Here is a 20,338-nt window from a genome sequence, read left to right as displayed (position 1 = left end):
CAATAAAAAGTTAAAAGGGAAGTTCACCCATTTTTTACATGTGGCCTTATTTTCACTCTTTCTGTGCTTTTAGTTGTTTTGTTGCAGAGAAAATGGTTGTCACATTTTGCGGAGTCATCACTTGCCATTGACCACAATGCATTGTGCAAATGTGTCTAAAGCATGTTATAAAACACTACAAAACACTCCAAACCAACTCAGAATCTCATTCTGGATAAAGTCTCTGCACTACATTTTGAAATCCCCTCCAACTGTGTCGTAAATCCATAAATCCGTAAATCCAGCATTTGAATAATGCTTCTTACAAAAAAAATATGTAAATATGGATTTATGGGACAGTGGATTTATTAATTTATTAAATTGAGTGGAGAGACATTATCCTGAATGAGATTCTGATATAATATGAGTTAGTTTGGAGTGTTTAGCGTTTTATAACATGCTTAGACACATTTTCATAATGCATTATTGTCTATCGCAAGTGATGACTCTGTAACCAAACAAAATATATATATTTTTTTAAGTTTGGGGGATCAACTACAAGCACAAAATGAGTGAAAATAAGGTCACATGTAAAAATGGGTGAACTTCCCCTTTTAGTCAAAGTGGAATGAAGACAAGGCCTCAAAGGGATTAACATTTTTTTTATTTTAAAAAAAATAAATATGTCATTTAATATGTAATAATTACATTTAAAAAAAAATCAAAAGTTTGTATTAGCTTATTATTTCTTGTTTTGATATAACTACATTTAGAAAATTGATAAAATAACATGTGCACTACTCTAGTAGTGACACAGTAGTGAAACAAGATGTCAATAGTGATTTTGAGCGGGCAAAAAGTAATAGAATGTTTTCAATAGTCATTCAAAAGGGTTTCTGTAGGAAATGAAATAGTCTCAGGAGCAATTCAGTAGGGACACAACACTACGTACACAGATGGCACTGGTAGTAGTAATTCAATAGGAATTGAGTAGACATACAGAATGAATGTGTAGGCATTGTGTAGTAATTCAATCGTGAATGTGTAACGCACTACGCAGGAGATAAGAAGCAGGTACAGGGAGTGAACCATTTAATATAGAAGGACATGCAACGGAACAAGAGCGTCTGGACACAAAACACGACAAACAATGCTACTGAAAGGAACAATACAGAGGAACAGACATATATGCAGGGCCAATCAACAAAGTGAAGGAGTCCAGGCGAGTCCAATGAGCACAGCTGCTGCGCGTAATGATGGTATAATGACAGGTAGCCTGGCACCTTCGAGCACCAGGGAGGGGGAGTGGGAGCAGGCGTGACAGAATGTGTAGGATTTAAGTAGTAGGAACCCCAAAGCTTAGTAGTTACACAGTAGTCATTAAGGGAGAATTATGTAGTGATTTGAGTAGGAAATATGTAGTGTTCACCAGTAGTGAAACGTCCCAATTTATCATTACTACTTAAATTATTACTGGTTTACTACACATTTCCATAGCAATCAAGTAGTAAAACCAGTAGGTTCTGTGTAGATCTTGTGTAGTAGTGATGAGTATTAATTCAGTAGTTATAACGACACAGGACGAGACCCAAATGCAGACACAGGAGGCAGATGGTTCGAGTCTCTGATATTTATTTATAGATAAGGTGCAGTCGAGGCAGGTCGAGGACAGGCAGAAGTTCGTAAACCAGGTCAGAGTCAGATGAGTACAGGACGGCAGGCAGACTTGAGGTCAGAGCAGGCAGAAAAGGTCGGAACCGGGTGGACTAGAAAAACAGGAGTACGGAAGAACACGCTGGTAAGCTTGACAAGACAAACTAAGCAACAGACAAACAGAAACCACTGGTACAAATACACAGGGGATAATGGGAACAAATGGGAGACACCTGATGGGGGGTGGAGGCAAGCACAAGACAGGTGAAACCGATCAGGGTGTTACATTAGAACTTCATGAGGATTCCTCTTTCAGATTCCCCTGTGACCTCTTGACCTCTGATTGAGAATAACAGTAATATCTATTTTCATCTGCCTCACTTTTCATTGTGTCAGAATAAAAAAGGGAAGTTGAGACTACACCGGAAGTTGTCACAGAGCAGACTGATGCAAGGCCAGCTATTCCCCTGAAAAGGTGTGGTGATGGAAGAAGTACCCTTTTTGGTACAGCTTAACTGAGAACGTTTATTTCAAACGAACCTTCAAGTTCTCACATATTTCTCCTGATCTCAACTTCACAATCTTGAAACTCAGAGCCAGTAAATGAAAAACAAACAAGTAATTTAAAAAAACTAAAGCAAATATTTTACCTCTCAAACACAATCATTATCTGTTGCTCAATGACCAAGCACAGGGAAGTAAATTGGCACATTGCGACTGCTTTAAAAATATATCTTGCAACAGAAATGGTGAGAATTTGAATCTGATTATTCTGCTAATCTCTTTAATATATCAATATAAGCATATAGTCTTAGTAGTGAATAGTCTATAGTTCAGGGTCTTGGATCTAATGGTTGCATATTCAGTCTGTTGGTCTACCAGTGGGAAGGTTGACCTCAGTATAGGTAATCTCTGCTCTCTGGCCCTATGCACATATGTAACAGTATAGCTTCCAATAGCTTCCGTTCCTCTCCTCGCCCCTACCTGGGCTCGAACCAGGGACCCTCTGTGCACAGACAACAGTCACTCTCGATGCATCGTTACCCATCGCTCCACAAAAGCCGCGGCCCTTGCAGAGCAAGGGGAACAACTACTTCAAGGTCTCAGAGCGAGTGACGTTACCAATTGAAACACTATTAGCGCGCACCCCGCTAACTAGCTAGCCATTTCACATCGGTTACACATACATAGTTAAACACGTCCACACACACACAATTATCAAAGTGAATAATGTTGATGAATCGATTTACTTACATCACTGTTGTTGGCTTGCACCACATTTCCTGTGTTGACTAACATCTGATTTCCTGAAAAATAATCTGAAATCGTACGATCGTGAATCATTAATAAAATACACATTTCACACCAAAAATAAAGGTTTTCTTTACTATACAACATTATAAATATCTACTAACTGTATGAAGGAAATTAGTTCAGTTCAGATAGAATAGAAGCTGACTTCAGAGGGTAATTAAAGAGTTGTAGATTACTTACGCACCCTCCACCTGAAGATGACAATCAGAGCTGCAGCCACACACACAGCCATAAGCACCACTGCTACCCAAATTACCTCCGACTGGTTAAGAACTGATGGAGAAAGACACAGAGCACACCTGTGTCACTTGAGATCAGCCTGGCTCACAACAGAAAGAGGGACTGACACACAAATTACAAAGTACATACAGTGCCTTGCAAAAGTATTCACCCCCCTTGGCGTTTTTCCTATTTTGTTTCATTACAATCTGTAATTTAAATAGATTTTTATTTGGATTTCATGTATTGGACATTCACAAAATAGTCCAAATTGGTGAAGTGAAATTTAAAAAAAATTGTTTCAAAAAATAAAAACCTGATCTCAGTATATATACACCTGTTCTGAAAGGCCCCAGAGTCTGCAACACCAGTAAGCATGGGGTAACACCAAGCAAGCAGCACTATGAAGACCAAGGAGCTCTCAAAACAGGTCAGGGACAAATTTGTGGAGAAGTACAGATCAGGGTTAGGTTATATAAAAAAATCTAACTTTGAACATCCCATGGAGCAGCATTAAATCCATGATTAAAAAAATGGAAAGAATATGGCACCACAACAAACCTGCCAAGAGAGGGCTGCCCACCAAAACTCACGGACCAGGCAAGGAGTACATTAATCAGAGAGGCAACAAAAAGATCAAAGATAACCCTGAAGGAGCTGCAAAGTTCCACAGCGGAGATTGGAGTATCTGTCCATAGGACCACTTTAAGTCGTACACTCCACAGAGCTGGGCTTTATGGAAGAGTGGCCAGAAAAAAGCCATTGCTTAAAGAAAAAAATAAGAAAACACGTTTGATGTTCGCCAAAAGACATGTGGGAGACTCCCCAAACATTTGGAAGAAGATGGTATTCTGGTCAGATGAGACTAAAATTGAGCTTTTTGGCCATCAAGGAAAACGCTATGTCTGGTGCAAACCCAACATCTCTCATCACCCCGAGAACACCAACCCCACAGTGAAGCATGGTGGTGGCAGCATCATGCTGTGGGGATGTTTTCATCTCCAGGGACTGGGAAACTGGTTAGAATTGAAGGAATGATGGATGGCGCTAAATACAGGGAATTTCTTGAGGGAAACCTGTTTCAGTCTTCCAGAGATTTGAAACTGGGACGGAGGTTCACCTTCCAGCAGGACAATGACCCAAAGCATACTGCTAAAGCAAAACTCGAGTGGTTTAAGGGGAAACATTTAAATGTCTTGGCATGGCCTACTCAAAGCCCAGACCTCAATCCAATTGTGAATCTGTGGTATGACTTAAAGATTGCTGTACACCAGCGGAACCCATCCAACTTGAAGGAGCTGGAGCAGTTTTGCCTTGAAGAATGGGCAAAAATCCCAGTGGCTAGATGTGCCAAGCTTATAGAGACATACCCCAAGAGGTTGAATATTTATGCACGCTCAAGTTTTCTGTTTTTTTGTCTGATTTCTTGTTTATTTCACAAAAAATATTTTGTATCTTCAAAGTGGTAGGCATGTTGTGTAAATCAATTTTAATTCCAGGTTGTAAGGCAACAAAATAGGAAAAATGCAAGGGGGGGGTGTCACGCCCTGACCGTAGTTCCTTTTTTATGTCTCTATTTTGGTTTGGTCAGGGCGTGAGTTGGGGTGGGCATTCTATGTTTTGTGTTCTATTTCTGTGTGTTTGGCCGGGTGTGGTTATCAATCAGAGGCAGCTGTCTATCGTTGTCTCTGATTGAGAACCATACTTAAGTAGCCTTTTCCCACCTGTGTTTTGTGGGTAGTTGTTTTCTGTCTGTACCAGACAGGACTGTTTCGTTTCGTTCTATTTGTTATTTTGTTTAGTGTTCTGTTTTAATAAATATATAACATGAACACTTACCACGCTGCGATTTGGTCCGATGATTCCTCATCTTCATCCTCAGACGACGAACGTTACAGGGGGTGAATACTTTCGCAAGCCACTGTAGATGAAGCACAATGAGGTACAGCAGTGAAAGTGTTTCCTTGATAAACAGGATTTGAATTTTACTTAGTTTTCCTCCTTTGTCATTACCATCATTATCAGGCTTAATATTCCTTTCTTGTTAATTTTTTCCAGATCATAGTAGCATAAAAAGGATACCACAGGAGGTTGGTGGCACCTTAATTGGGGAGGACGGGCTCGTGGTAATGGTTGGAGCGGAATTAGTGGAATGGTATCAAATACATGGTTTCCATGTGTTTGATTCCATTTCATTCACTTGGTTCCAGCCATTATTATGAGTTGTCCTCCCTCAGCAGCCACCTGTGAAGAATACATACCTGAGAATGTAGAAAAACAATATAGTCAATGGAGGTCTTCACTTTTCCCTTGTCAGTCAGATGACACCTCCACTTCCTGTTGTTGTCCTTCCTCTGGAGTGTCACAGACTGAGGTCACAGAGAAACCCTCTGACCTGGTATCTGGAGTCTCCCTGCAGCTCACTACCTGTCATCCTCCCAGCTAAGGCTAACTGTATGGTCAATGAGTGAGATACATGTTCCAAGTCCATCAAATGTGTGCAGAGAGCACCTTAAAGTTACTGGTCTATTAAGCTATAGATCTGTCTCTGGTGTGGATGAGGAGACTGGGAGAGACAGAAGAAAAATGCAATATTGTGGTAGTTGTACATTTATTGTGTACTACTGTATTGTATATGTTGTATATGTTTAACTAAGACATATTTTTGCTCATCTTCAGCTGTGACACTTTGAAGATATAGAGAATAGCCAGCCTTCACACTCAGTCTCTTAGTTCTCTGTTATGTCTCACCTTTGTCTTAGAGACCGCTGTAATAGCGTTCTCAATCCCAGCTCTGGAGTAAAGCCATATAGTTGAGGAGCAGTCTTCTGGATCAACTGTATTGTGACAAGGAAGATGGACATCAACCCCCACATTGACATATTGAGAGAGTTTGTTTACATTTATACCGAGAATGTAAGACAAAGTTAATCCATGTAACACAGCATAATAATTACTCAAATCATTTCATAAAGATTGGATCCAATATAAGAGGTAAATATTCACTGAGTGTACAAAACATTTAGAACACTTTCCTAATATTGAGTTGCACCTAGGGCTGTGGATGTCATGACATTTTGTCAGCTGTTGATTGTCAAGCAAATAACTGCCAGTCTCAAGGTAATTGACCGTTAATTAACAAACACATTTAGCATCTCCTGGCTTACACGCATAGCCTACAAGCCACTGATGCAGACCTTTGAAACATATACATTTGAAAATGTCTAATAAATCCATTTAATATAGACTACACCATCACAATAAATCCATAATTTATTTTAGACAGGTCTAAAGAAACATGATACGAAGAAAATGTAGTCTATTTTCAGAATAACAGAATAGCATACTCTGAGTTGCCCTGATGTGGCTATGCCATATGGTTGTGGGCTAAACTAGTTAATTTAGAAGACAAGATTTGCTTAGAATTCTGTGGCATTATTTTATAGTATGAAGAATACAATTGAACATAGCTGAATAAAATACAAAATTATCTTTTCTCCAAACGATTTCTGAGAGTGTGCACATGCAGCTATTCTGTGTTGAGCGGTTAACAAAGGAACATGTCCTCCTATATGCTTAATTTAGAGTTATTTATGCAACTTTAGTTGTGAGACATACGTTGGGCTATATGTTTAGATTTTTTAATACATTCTAAGGCTGCATGATGCGACTCTCATGATGATTTGGAAAAAGTTGCATGAAAGGATTGAGCTCTGCTTTGTTTCTTGCACAGGCTGCACAGACTTCATCAGTCTCTCATTCACAATTTGACTAGCACTTTATAATGTCTCGAATTTCCGGGAAGCATCCCCCTAGTGTGGCCGTAATGCCCCCTAAAACAATCCATGCCTTTTGCAGCCAGTGACCATTGTGCCCTTGGGCTGAATGTAATAATTAGAATTCCCTTCTCCCGGCTGGAGATTCCAAAGCAACACTCAGATATCTCAATTCTTAGAAGCCACTGCCCGTCAGGTGATCGGGTTTTTCTCATAGTCATCTATCTAAGGTCCGAAGTAGGCTACAAGTGAAGACGGACACATCGGGGATGCAACCTTTTTATCGTATTCCGAGGCGCATATTGAAGATGTTAGCAGAACTGTCCACATTTACTTTTCTACAGCCAACAAGATTATGCCAAACAAACAGAAAAAGCACTAGCCTATGTCAATCTACTATCCCCAATAGTACAAACGTTTACATATTCTATTGGTCAACTTGTCCTTCTGTGCGAGAAATAAATATTCCAAACATAGTCTGGGACAGTTATGGGATGCGATATATTCCAAATTAATACAACCACTCGCATCCAAAAAAAGCTGAATACACAATCCTCAAAAGTGACCACAAATGAGATTATGCATGTAATGCTGAATTACAAAAGTGAGTAATTGTTTTTGTGGTACTTTTTACCCCTTTTTCTCCCCAATTGGTACAGTAGTTACAGTCTTGCCCCATCATTGCAACTCCTGTACGGACTCGGAAGAGGCGAAGGTCGAGAGCCATGCGTCCTCCAAAACACGACCATGCCAAGCCGCTGTCTTCTTGACACACTGCTCGCTTAATCCGGAAGCCAGCGGCACCAATGGGTTGGAGGAAACACCGTAGAACTGGCGACCGTGTCAACGTGCATGGACAAGGACATCCCAGCTGGCCAAACCCTCCCCTAACCTGGACGACGCTGTGCCAATTGTGCGCCGCCTCATGGGTCTCACGGTCGCAGCCGGCTGCAACACAGCCCGGGATCGTACGGATCTGTAGAACACCTCTGGGATCGTACGGATCTGTAGAAACCTCTGGGATCGTACGGATCTGTAGAACACCTCTGGGATCGTACGGATCTGTAGAAACCTCTGGGATCGTACGGATCTGTAGAACACCTCTGGGATCGTACGGATCTGTAGAACGCCTCTGGGATCGTACGGATCTGTAGAACGCCTCTGGGATCGTATGGATCTGTAGAACGCCTCTGGGATCGTACGGATCTGTAGAACACCTCTGGGATCGTACGGATCTGTAGAACACCTCTGGGATCGTACGGATCTGTAGAACGCCTCTAGCACTGCGATGCAGTGCCTTAGACAGCAAACAAAGTTGTGCTCAATTCTTACATGGTGACTGGAAACATGATGACTTATCCAGTTTTACAAGATTACTGGCACGAAGGAACACCACTTGTCTGGACATGCTAGACATTGACTATAGACAGACAGACAAATAGAGGAGGGGATAGTGTAATGGGTTGAAAACAGTCATTAAAAACAGACACCCCTTTATTATATATTTATTTTTTAAGTCAATTTGTTTATGTAAATTGTATATTCTACATGCTTTAGCATTAGGTAGTCCATCAGGTCAATAGATGGCGCTGTTGCACTGTGGTAGTAGGAGAAACAGCAAGTTCTGGCCAAGTGCCCACACCATTCTTCAGAATAAAGAAAGTGCCAGAATTTTGCAGACTTAAACTCGCTACAGACTGAGGCCGGTAAACACTAGTTATAGCCTAATGTTAGCTAGATAGCTAACATTGAACCTAAACTTTGCACTTGACAATAGCAATATCAGATCATTATTTTTCATATAGATTATACTTTACAGATTTCACCGGTATGCTTTTCACATAAATGGAGTAACTTTATCCACAGAATGTCACAACAAAAATGTCTACTTATCAAAAAATGTCTACAATATTTAGCAGATACTAAAGGGACCCAAGCAGCCCTAAAACAGCTATTTCAACCATTGTCCTCTTAATCTGACTCTCCTCTGTCAGAGTCTCAGCACAGAAAGTTTCTCACTATAAAGTATTGAGTATAGTTGAGCAGACAAATATCCATAGCGATTTACAGTCATGGGAGCAGTGCATTCATTTAAGGTAGATAAAATAATGACATATTGCAGTCATTGCAGGTAAAAACATTCCTCATTACAGAAGCTATCTGCTAAATCAGTGCTAGTAAGAAAAGACAAGTGCTTAGTGCATGTATTAGCGCTTCCTCTGGCAGGAAATGCACATATTAATTGTACAGCCATTTTGTAGGAAATGTCATGCCCGCAACCAATCAGAGCACACCAACAATGAATTTAAACTGTCCTAAAACCCAGAAACAGAGTTACCTCTGGTTTGTTCAGCCATTCCTATGGGTAAAATTAATGGGTAAAGAATAGGGTTTAGGGATAAAAGACGAATATTTTGTATGAGATTAGCACAGGTTTAGGAGATCTTATATGTATGGTCAGTCAGTTAACATGACCTTCATGAATTATGAAGCCTTTATGTGCTTTGTTATTACATAAATGCTTCAACGTTCACAAAAAGTGATGTTAACTGATGAAGATGATCTCATAGAACAAAAATCTTCTAAGCCTGTGTTTACCACAGACCATATTTTCTGCGTTTATCCAAAAACCTTACAAAAACTCCATTCATTTTCACATAGCTTTGTCCAACAAACCATGGCGAGGTAAGTGCCTACAAAAAGACAGCATTACTAATGCTCTCTATAGAGGCACTTCCACCCTATTACACTTTGATAGCAGGATACCACAGGCAGCGTGGTTTCCATGTGCTTGATACCATTCCATTCACTCCATTCCAGACATTATTATGAGCCGTCCTCCCCTCAGCAGCCTCCTGTACAGGGTACATATATATCAATTTATATAAGTGACACTTTTTACCATGCGTTACATTTGGGTTTGAAGTGATCAAAAATGACAGGATTGAGAATGGTTATTTGTTTTCAAAATAAATATACTTTTCTATTCATCAAACTACTTCCACAGGGTAAAATCTTTACTGAATAATAAAGCTTCTGTGATGAAGCAATATAAACAGAGATTTGTAGGTTTTTGGTTAATGGATATTGATCTTCAGCAGCCTCTAGTGGCTGCTGTGTGATACAAACTTTACTTTAAAAAAAATGAATCCAAATGATTTTGGTTAATCATTGGTACCAGCAATGTTGTTGAGTTGCCCATCAGTCACAGCATGCTCTTTATGGCACTGCCCATCATGGTTGCCACAGTCATCGTTTACACAACCAGGAGGAACCATGTGTGTTGTTTTGTTGTCTGTATAGAAGAAGCATCTGGTATTGAGCTTCAGCCTGGTCCTGGACGAATGACCCCTTGTTTCTTACTCTTACTCTTCTCCCTGTGCTGGACTATACACTTTCAAACTGTCTGTGGACCTTATTGATTGAGTAACAGAGGACATAATACATGTTATAATTATTATTATGTATTTTTTTTTTACAGCTGATGTTAATCTATGATAGCACAGTGTGCTTGAAGATGACTTCATAGTTGTATTCTCATCTTTTAATATCTTCTTTTACACACCTTTTTTTTAGTGCATGCAGTATGGATGCAGACATCAATTAAGCAAAGCATGGTTGATGTGTGAATGATAAGTTTGGTATTTATTATATCCATTGTGATGTGCATGAAGTCAACATATCCATTGGTTTTGTTTATACATGTTATTTTTCTTTGCCTTAGCAGATTTTAAATGACCAGAATACTTTTTCTAAGTATTTTATTGAATCTATGTTACTGTTTTAAAATATATTTTTCAACTAATAAAAATAAAATATTTTAAACTGTTAGTTACAGGTGTTTTTAATTTACACTTCCACAATGTATGGTAAAGCATTCATTTACCAGAATTTTTTTTTTACAACCTAGCCAGCAGCACTGATAGGCCCAGGCTAGACAACTTTTGTCTTCTAGAAACATCAACAAATGACTGTCAGAGATTTTCTGTAATCTACTGATTTTCATTGAAAAACAAATCAAATGTAGTTATTTCCATTGACATTACAAAGGACTGTAGCCTACAGTCCTTTGAAATGACACTACAGACTGGGCTACTTACTCACTTTATTACCTTTACCTGCAGCTGAGTTTGTCGCCGGGCACGGTGGCATGTGCCTGTAATCCAAGTCACTGGGAGGCTGAGGTTGGTGGATCAAGTGAGCTGAGGAGCTCTGGGCCGCAGCATGCTATGTTGAACGGGTGTCCAGGCTAAGTTCGGTATCGATATGAATAACACATTCAAATCTCAATGCAGTATCCATAGTTACTATTTTACAGGGATGCTTATTTCCAACCTGGTCTCATAGCATTTCGTATTATTATTGAGTACATCAACAATCCATTCAGCATCAGGGCAGTCGCCTCGAGTCAGTTGAACAGGCATTTGATTTCTATAGGTGGGCCGTTTTTTTCACGGGACCTCCCACATGTTTTTTTATGGGTGCCAGAGGGGGTGTGGAATATGGCCAATATACCACGGCTAAGGGCTGTTCATAGCGCAACGCGGAGTGCCTGGATACAGCTCTTAGCCGTGGTATATTGGCCATATACCACAAACCCCCAAGGTGCCTTATTGCTTTTATAAACTGGTTACCAGTTTATAAAACGGATATAACTTTTGTCATATCCGTGGTATACAGTCTGATATACCACGGCTGAGTGCATGCATTCTGGAGAGAGACGCCACACATCCCTCCCCTTCTTCTTGTCTCAACATTTTAAATGATACTCAAGACACATTAGCTTCACACATTTTAGATGCTTTTCACTGACAGCCACAACTCAAAAATCAGCTAGGCCTATTGCCACACACACTGCCCAAGTTGCTGGCTTCCCAAATGGACATAGGCCTATGCACTTGTGATTTGAAACAATCCACAGCTATTTAAAAATAATAAGCTAATGATCCTCTGTGGCAGAGTCAAGCTCGCTGGTAAAGTATTTTGAATGATTTTATTTAGACAGGAGGAATTATATAATTTTGGGGGGAAGTCATTTACTTTAGGGGAAGTCAGCATTCGAACAGAGCACTGTGCACTTGCCAACCTTTCTTTCTAATTTGAAAGTGGCTGAAAACAGATCTGTATATAATGACGAGATGCTCATGTCTCTGCCCTAACAATTTGAGTCGTTTTCTTAAAGGCGGGAATGCAGGCGACAAGCTTATGTCTGCATATTATGCACACAGAAACACATTGGACTTATTCAGGACAGATTTTGGAGTGTGAGTCCTCTCGCTTCACATCTTCCTCTCTGCTGAAACTAACGAGAGAAACAGCGCCAGCCTGTAGACCATGTACAGTATCTGATGCTGTCTGGTCAGAAAAAGTATGAAATGCCATAATTCTTTTGTCCAAACAGCATTAGATACATGGTCTACACATACGGAGACTGTCGACCCATGTCTGTCAAATAAATTATCTATTTTATTTGGATGGGCAAGGAGGTACTGTAGGGCAGGCCAGCCCACCTAGGTCTCAAACATAATGCCAGCCCTGTTTAGTATATGTTACATTTAATATGATATGTACTAATTTGTGTATGTCCGTCACCCATTTCGATTTATATGTTACGAAATAGCAAAACGTATGATATGTTACGAATTTTAGCTAGGTGGCAAACGTTAGCTAGCTCGCTAATGTTAGCTAGGTGGCTCATGCTAACATTAGCTAGCTGGCTAACATTGTCTAGGCAAGGGGTTAGGGTTAAGGTTAGGAGTTGTTAAAGGGTTAAGGTTAGGGGAAGGGTTAGCTAACATGCGAAGTAGTTGAAAAGTAGCTAAAAACTACCAAGTAGTTGCAAAATTGTTAATTAGCTAACATTTTTAAGTTGTCCGTGATGAGATTCGAACACACAACCTTTGGGTTCCTTGACGTTCTCGTTCTCGTTTTTGACTTAAGTATCCTATCTAACCATACCAAACATAACATACTAATGTGAGTGTCCCGGATTTAAGTTTACTATGTTACATCTATGAGATCAGTCTGGTACTGTAACATTACTGTCTGAAATCAGGGAGGGGACTGTGGATCTGTCTGCGTCCGTACTTCATCACACGCGATATCTGCATAAAGCACTGGCACGATTTTGACGAAACTTGGGTGAATGATGCGTCTTGCCATAGAGATCTGTCATTTACAAAATGACTGATTGGCCCAAGTTGGGAGCGATAGTAATTAACAGAAATGTGTTAGTCACATGCAATATCTCCATTGGCCCAAGGGAGGGTGCTGCATCATTCATGGGGGACAATGTTTATTGTTGCATTGCTACTAGTTAGTAAGATGCAGTATGAAAATGAAACACTTGTTTTATTGATTATCGCATTTTCTACAAGTCACCGCGATGAATCAAAGCTGGCTAAGGTTCATTAGTTTGTTACAAAAATATCAGTGTCTCCATCTTTTGAGTTTGCTGTTACAAACTTCACAAGAGAAAAAGACCTTCAAATCTCAAAGAAAACAAATATTGAAGACACCACAACTAACTGAAAAATATAGTTTTATATTTTCCTTTTTTAAATGATCTATCAGATTATCAGACATAACTTGTACATATTGCATCTTCCCACAAAGCTAGAGTCTAAATGATTTGTAATTGTCTGTTAACTTTAGCCTCGGTTGTGTCTAGGACTGAAGGAGTATGAGAACATTGAAATGAATACAATTAAGCACAATAAAACATACAAGAGGTTAAAATGAACAGAAAATAGGTTAAAAAGGAACAATTAGCACTGGCAGATCTGATTGGCAAACAATGTCACTCAGCAATATCCCCCCCCCCACAACCATAATCCCAATTCAGTAGACTGCAGGACAGCAGTATTATAAGGGTTGTGAATGTTTTATCCAAGCAGCAAATAACCCCTAACCAACCAAAATGCATAGAATAGCAGCTCTGGTCATTACAGGTCTATAGTACATGTTTATTATCCTCCATGGTAAAAGTCAGAGTGCATTTTGTGCGAAAACATTGCTACATTCAACAATTCAGTACATACAGTGCTTTCGGAATGTATTCAGACCCCTTGACATCCAAAATTTTGTTACATTACAGCCTTATTCTAAAAAGGATTAAATTGTTTTTTCCCTTATCAAATATATACACACACAATACCCCATAATGACAAATCAAAAACAGGTTTAGGCATTTTTGCAAGTTTATATAAACCCCCCCTGAAATATCACATTTACATCATTATTTCAGACCCTTTACTCAGTACTTTTTTGAAGCACCTTTAGCAGTGATTACAGCGTTGAGTCTTCTTGGGTATGATGCTACTAACTTCGCACACCTGTATTTGGGGAGTTTCTCCCATTCTTCTTTGAAAATCTTAAATGTGGAAAAAGTGAAGGCGTCTGAATACTTTCCGAATGCAGTATGACATCATAGTGGATATGTTAGAGAATGTTATTATGTCATAGTGGCTATTTTAGAGTAAGTCATTGTCATATTGGCAGTTTAAGAGAATCAGATGATGATGTAATTGTGGCCGTTTTAGATAATGCCATTATGATGTCATAGAAGCTCTTTTAAAGAATGTCACTTTGGATTTTCCTGAATCCTTTGTTTCAGAAGGTTATGACAGTGATAGTTATTTACAGCAGCAACACACTAGAGACAATTCAATGTGCGTGTTCTTCCCCCCCTTACAGACACATGGATATTGTGTATCAAGGCTATCATAGGTCCACAGATGTGTATAGCCTACTATATGAATACCCTCATTCAAGAACATACAAATGTTCCCATCATACACATAGGAGAGAAATCTGCCAATCTGTGGAAATACTACTCAGTTGCTCACAAACCAGTAAAAAATAGACAAACACCCAATCACAAACCCTCTAATGGCCAGGAGTTAACAGTAACAGATACACTAAAGAACACAGGATGAGGAGAGCCAATGGGTTATCAGTCCAAGAAGCAACTAGATTAGGTAACAGCAAATGGCAGTAACGTTCAGGCTCAACTAATAATAAAGATCTGATACTGACCAAACATGCATAAAGCTACACACACAAAAATCCTCACTGCAGCATTTGCGATATTTTTACAGAGAAATTTTGCCAATCAAAGCTTTAAAAACAAAAATATAATTAAATCTCACATTTACACACAAGTATAACATCAAAGACAAAACAAATCCCATCTAAAAACAAAAACACACAATAATATACATCAAATTATTGCCAACTCTTTGATTCACATTTACGTTTCAAACAAATCATCACATCTGGGGCTTTCCTTCAGCATTCAGATATCGCTCAGGTACAGTATACTTACTGTATGTTGTTTCAGCTCAGACATGAGAAGTGCTGTAGTTCAACTACTACTCTACATACAAGTCTACTTAGAGGCCAAAGTAAACTACTGAATAGTTACTGTGCAAGGAGGACAGAGCTATATGAGAATAAACTGCATAACCAGACCTTTAACAACTACCTAGTGCGCAATTTCTAAAATGAAGGAAGTCTCGAGGTTCTGCTTGCCCGAGTTAGAATGCCTCATGATAAGCTGTAGTATTTTTCATAGCTGGCTATTTACCACCACAAACCGATCCTGGCAATAAGACCGCACTCAACAAGCTATATTAGGGTCATAAGCCAACAAGAAAATGCTCAGACAGAGGCAGCGCTCCTAGTGGCCGCTGATTTTAATGCAAGGAAACTGAAATAAGTTTTTACTCATTTCTACCAGCATGTCACCTACGCAACTAGTAGTGGTGGAAAAAGTACCCAATTGTAATACTTGAGTATAAGTAAAGATACTTTAAGAAAATGACTCAAGTGAAAGTGACCCAGTAAAATACTACTTGAGTAAAAGTCTAAAAGTATTAAAAGTACAAAATTAAAAGTATAAATCATTTCAAATTCCTTATACTAAGCAAACCAGACAGCACGGTTTTCTTATTTTACAAAGTATTTCTGCTTAGTGAGTCTGCCAGATAATAGGCAGTAGGGATAACCAGGGATGTTCTCTTGATAAGTGTGTAAATTAGACAATTCCTGTCCTGCTAAGCATTCAAAATGTAACGAGTACTTTTGGGTGTCAGGGAAAATATAAGGAGTGAAAAGTACATTATTTTCTTTATAAATGTAGTGAAGTAAAAGTAAAATTTGTCAAATATAAAATAAAGTACAGATAACCAAAAAATACTTTAGTACTTTAAAGTATTTTTACACCACTGGCAACTAGAGGGGAAAAACTCTAGACCGCCTTCACTCCACACACAGAGAAGCATACAACGCTCTGCCTCGCCTTCCATTTGGCAAATCAGACCATAACTCTATCTTCCTGATTCCTGCTTACAAGCAAAAACTCAAACTGGAAGTACCATCGACACGCTCAATTGGAAGTGGTCCGATGAAGCGGATGCTATGCTACATCACCGTTTTGCTAGCACAGAATGGAATATGTTCCGAGATTCATTCGATGGCATTGAGGAGTTCACCACATCAGTCACCAGCTTCATTAATAAGTGCATTGACTACATCGTCCCCACAGTGACCGTACATACATATCCCAACCAGAAGACATAGATTACAGGCAACATCCGCACTGAGCTAAAGCTTCTGCTTTCAAGGAGCGGGACACTAATCCGGAAACTTATAAGTCCCGCTACGCCTTCCGATGAACCATCAAACAGGCAAAGTGTCAATACAGTACCAAGATCGAATCCTACTAAACCGGCTCTTACGTTCGTCAGATGTGGCAAGGCTTGCAAACTATCACAGATTACAAAAAGAAACCCAATCACGAGCTGCCCAGTGACACGAGCCTACCAGACGAGCTAAATGCCTTCTATGCTCGCTTCGAGGCAAGCAACACGGAACAATGCAAGAGCATCCGCATATTCTTGTTCTGAGAAATGAAGGCTATTCCATGTGAGAAATTGTTATGAATAATGACTAAATTATGTATACATTTAACATAGAACTATAACTAACAGAATTCTACCCTGTCACTGTATGAAATTTATTAGAATTATAAATCTGATGTGGGTAGTTTTAGTCAGAATTAGAAGGACTTTTTGTTCCTTTTTAGTATGTAAGCAGGGTGCAAGTGTGAGACAAAGTATGAGATAAGAGAAGCTATCGACAGACAAGCTGTACTACTGTGTTCCTTTCAGGACATTCTGTCCCCACCCAGGCAGGGGAGAGACCTTGGGCTTGTAGTAGATTGTATAACAGGTGGCAGACAATGTATGAGAAGGAGAAGACTTGTGAACTATATTGTCATTGTCTTAGAGGAGGAGGGACAGTTATGACGAAATGAGAAGTATATAAAACAATGTACATATAAGGATGGGCAGAGCTCTCGTAAATAAACATTGACTATTGTAGACTGGCCTCTGTCCATTTCATTTCAACAAGAACCTTACAAATTCTTGGTAACAGACCGAGTAGTTTAATTGAAATTCAGTTTATGAACATTGAGAACATAATTATCTTAACAGAAATTGCCAAGAAACTGAAGATCTTGTACAACGCTGTGTACTACTCCCTTCACAGAACAGAGCAAACTGGCTTTAACCAGGATAGAAAGAGGAGTGGGAGGCCCCGGTGCACAAGTGAGCAAGAGGACAAGTACATTAGTGTCTAGTTTGAGAAACAGACACCTCACAAGTTCTCAACTGGCAGTTTCATTAAAATTGTACCCGCAAAACACCAGTCTCAAGGTTAACAGTGAAGAGGCGTCTCCGGGATGATGGCCTTCTAGGCAGAGATGCAAAGAAAAAGCTTTATCTCAGACTGGCCAATAAAAAGAAAAGATTATGATGGGCAAAAGAACAGACACTGGATAGAGGCACTCTGCCTAGAAGGCCAGCATCCCGGAGTCGCCTCTTCACTGTTGACGTTGAGACTGGTCCTTTGCGGGTACTATTTAATGAAGCTGCCAGTTGAGGACTTGTGATGCGTCAATTTGACGTTATATTAAACGGACATTATTTTTGCTTTTCTTTAAAAAAACAAGGACATTTCTAAGTGACCCCAAACTTTTGAACGGTAGTGTACATGTTTCAAGCAGACCACGATATTCCTGTGCCCAAGAAAGCCAAAGTAACATGTCTAAATGACTATCGCCCCGTAGTACTCACATCTGTAACCATGAAATGCTGGTCATGGCTCACATCAACACTATCATCCCAGACACCCTGGACCCACTCCAAATCGCATATCGTCCAAACAGATCCATAGATGAAACAATCTCTATTGCACTCCACACTGTACTTTCCCACTTAGACAAAAGGAGCACCGACGTGAGAATGCTGTTTATTAACTACAGCTCAGCGTTCAACACCATAGTGATGAGCTTTGAGGGCACTAAGCTAAGGTCCCTGGAACTGAACACGTCCTCTGATTCAGAGGGGTTGGGTTAAATGTGGAAGACACATTTCAGTTGAAGGCATTCAGTTGTACAACTGACTAGATATCCCCCTTTCCCTCTGCAACTGGATCCTGGGCTTCCTGATGGGCCTCCCCCAGGTGGTGAAGGTAGGCAACACCACATTCACCATGCTGACCCTCAACACAGGGGCGCCACACAGTCTTGTACAACCAACCATGTGGGGACACACAATTCAGTCCAATTCAAAATCCTATTCTCCCTAACACTAACCTGAAAACCTAACGCTAATCTTTAACGCTAAACCCCCTAGAAATAGCATTTGACCTTGTGGGGACCAAATAAATGTCCCCAGTTGGTCAATTTTTGATTAGTTTACTATTGAGGGAACTTCTGGTCCCCACAAGTAGTTAAAAACGAACACACACGCTGCTGCTGTTACTACTGTGTATTATCTATCCTGAGGCCTTGTCACTTCACCCCTATCTATATGTACACAACATAGCTACAGTTGAAGTCGGAAGTTTACATACACTTAGGTTGAGTCATTAAAACTTGTTTTTCAACCACTCCACAAATTTCTTGTTAACAAAACTATAGTTTTGGCAAGTTGGTTAGGACATCTACTTTGTGCATGACACACAATTGTTTACCGACCGATTATTTCACTGTATCACAATTCCAGTGGGTCAGAAGTTTACAAACACTAAGTTGACTGTGCCTTTAAACAGCTTGGAAAATTCCAGAAAATGATGCCATGGCTTTAGAAGCTTCTGTTAGGCTACTTGACATAATTTGAGTCAACTGGAAGTGTACCTGTGGATGTATTTCAAGGCCTACCTTCAAACTCAGTGCCTCTTTGCTTGACATCATGTGTAAATCAAAAGAAATCAGCCAAGACCTCAGAAAAAAAATTGTCACAAGTCTGGTTCATCCTTGGGAGCAATTTCCAAACGCCTGAAGGTACCACGTTCATCTGTACAAATAATAGTACGCAAGTATAAACACCATGGGACCACGCAGCTATCATACCGCTCAGGAAGGAGTTCTGTCTCTTAGAGATGAACGTACTTAGGTGCGAAAAGTGTAAATCAATCCCAGAACAGCAGCAAAGGACCTTGTGAAGATGCTGGAGGAAACAGGTACAAAAGTATCTATATCCACAGTAAAACGAGTCCTATATCGACATAACCTGAAAGGCCACTCAGCAAGGAAGAAGCCACTGGTCCAAAACCGCCATAAAAAAGACAAGACCACGGTTTGAAACTGCACATGGGGACAAATATCGTACTTTTTGGAGAAATGTCCTCTGGTCTGATGAAACAAAAATATAACTTTTTGGCCATAATGACCATCATTATGTTTGGAGGAAATAGGGGGAGGCTTGCAAGCCGGAGAACACCATCCCAACCGTGAAGCACGGGGGTGGCAGCATCATGTTGTGGGGGTGCCTTGCTGCAGGAGGAACTGGTGCACTTCACAAAATAGATGGCATCACGAGGCAGGAAAATTATGTGGATATATTGAAGCAACATCTCAAGACATCAGTCAGGAAGTTAAAGCTTGGTCGCAAATGGGTCATCCAAATGGACAATGAGTCCAAGCATACTTCCAAAGTTGTGGCAAAATGGCTTAAGGACAACAAAGTCAAGCCCTGACCTCAATCCTATAGAAAAATTATGGGCAGAACTGAAAAAGCGTGTGCGAGCAAGGAGGCCTACAAACCTGACTCAGTTACACCAGCTCTGTCAGGAGGAATGGGCCAAAATTCACTCAACTTATTGTGGGAAGCTTGTGGAAGGCTACTCGAAATGTTTGACCCAAGTTAAACAATTTAAAGGCAAAGCTACCAAATACTAATTGAGTGTATGTAAACTTCTGACCCACTGGGAATGTGATGAAAGAAATAAAAGCTGAAATAAAATCACATTTCACATTCTTAAAATAAAGTGGTGATCCTAACTGACCTAAGACAGGGAATTTTTACTAGGATTAAAATGTCAGGAAT

General features: G+C 39.9%; 1 protein-coding gene across 1 annotated transcript; it reads right to left on the bottom strand.

Annotated features, from left to right (window-relative positions):
* Nucleotides 1-670: 670 nt before the first annotated feature.
* Nucleotides 671-10,194, bottom strand: LOC120023940. The gene is made up of 9 exons (XM_038968042.1): nt 10,151-10,194; nt 7,914-8,238; nt 5,917-6,123; nt 5,702-5,731; nt 5,427-5,534; nt 5,005-5,086; nt 3,131-3,219; nt 2,887-2,951; nt 671-1,745 (listed from the first exon to the last, which is right to left on the bottom strand). The coding sequence occupies exons 1-8, from the start codon at nt 10,192-10,194 to the stop codon at nt 2,925-2,927; spliced, it is 912 nt and encodes a 303-aa protein (XP_038823970.1). The 3' UTR covers nt 671-1,745; nt 2,887-2,924.
* Nucleotides 10,195-20,338: the final 10,144 nt, after the last annotated feature.

This window comes from Salvelinus namaycush, chromosome 29, assembly GCF_016432855.1.
Source record: "Salvelinus namaycush isolate Seneca chromosome 29, SaNama_1.0, whole genome shotgun sequence".
Taxonomy (NCBI): Eukaryota; Metazoa; Chordata; class Actinopteri; order Salmoniformes; family Salmonidae; genus Salvelinus; species Salvelinus namaycush.
Note: the sequence above shows the minus strand (reverse complement) of the source record. Positions and strands in the feature narration are given on the sequence as shown.

Coding starts and splice junctions, on each gene's coding strand:
- LOC120023940 (XM_038968042.1), bottom strand. CDS start 10,194: ATGACTGTGGCAACCATGATGGGCAGTGCCATAAAGAGCATGCT. Junction 8,239..10,150: donor AGTGCCATAAAGAGCATGCT/GTGACTGATGGG, acceptor TTGCTGTCTAAG/GCACTGCATCGCAGTGCTAG. Junction 5,732..5,916: donor CAGCGGTCTCTAAGACAAAG/GTGAGACATAAC, acceptor TGTCTCTCCCAG/TCTCCTCATCCACACCAGAG.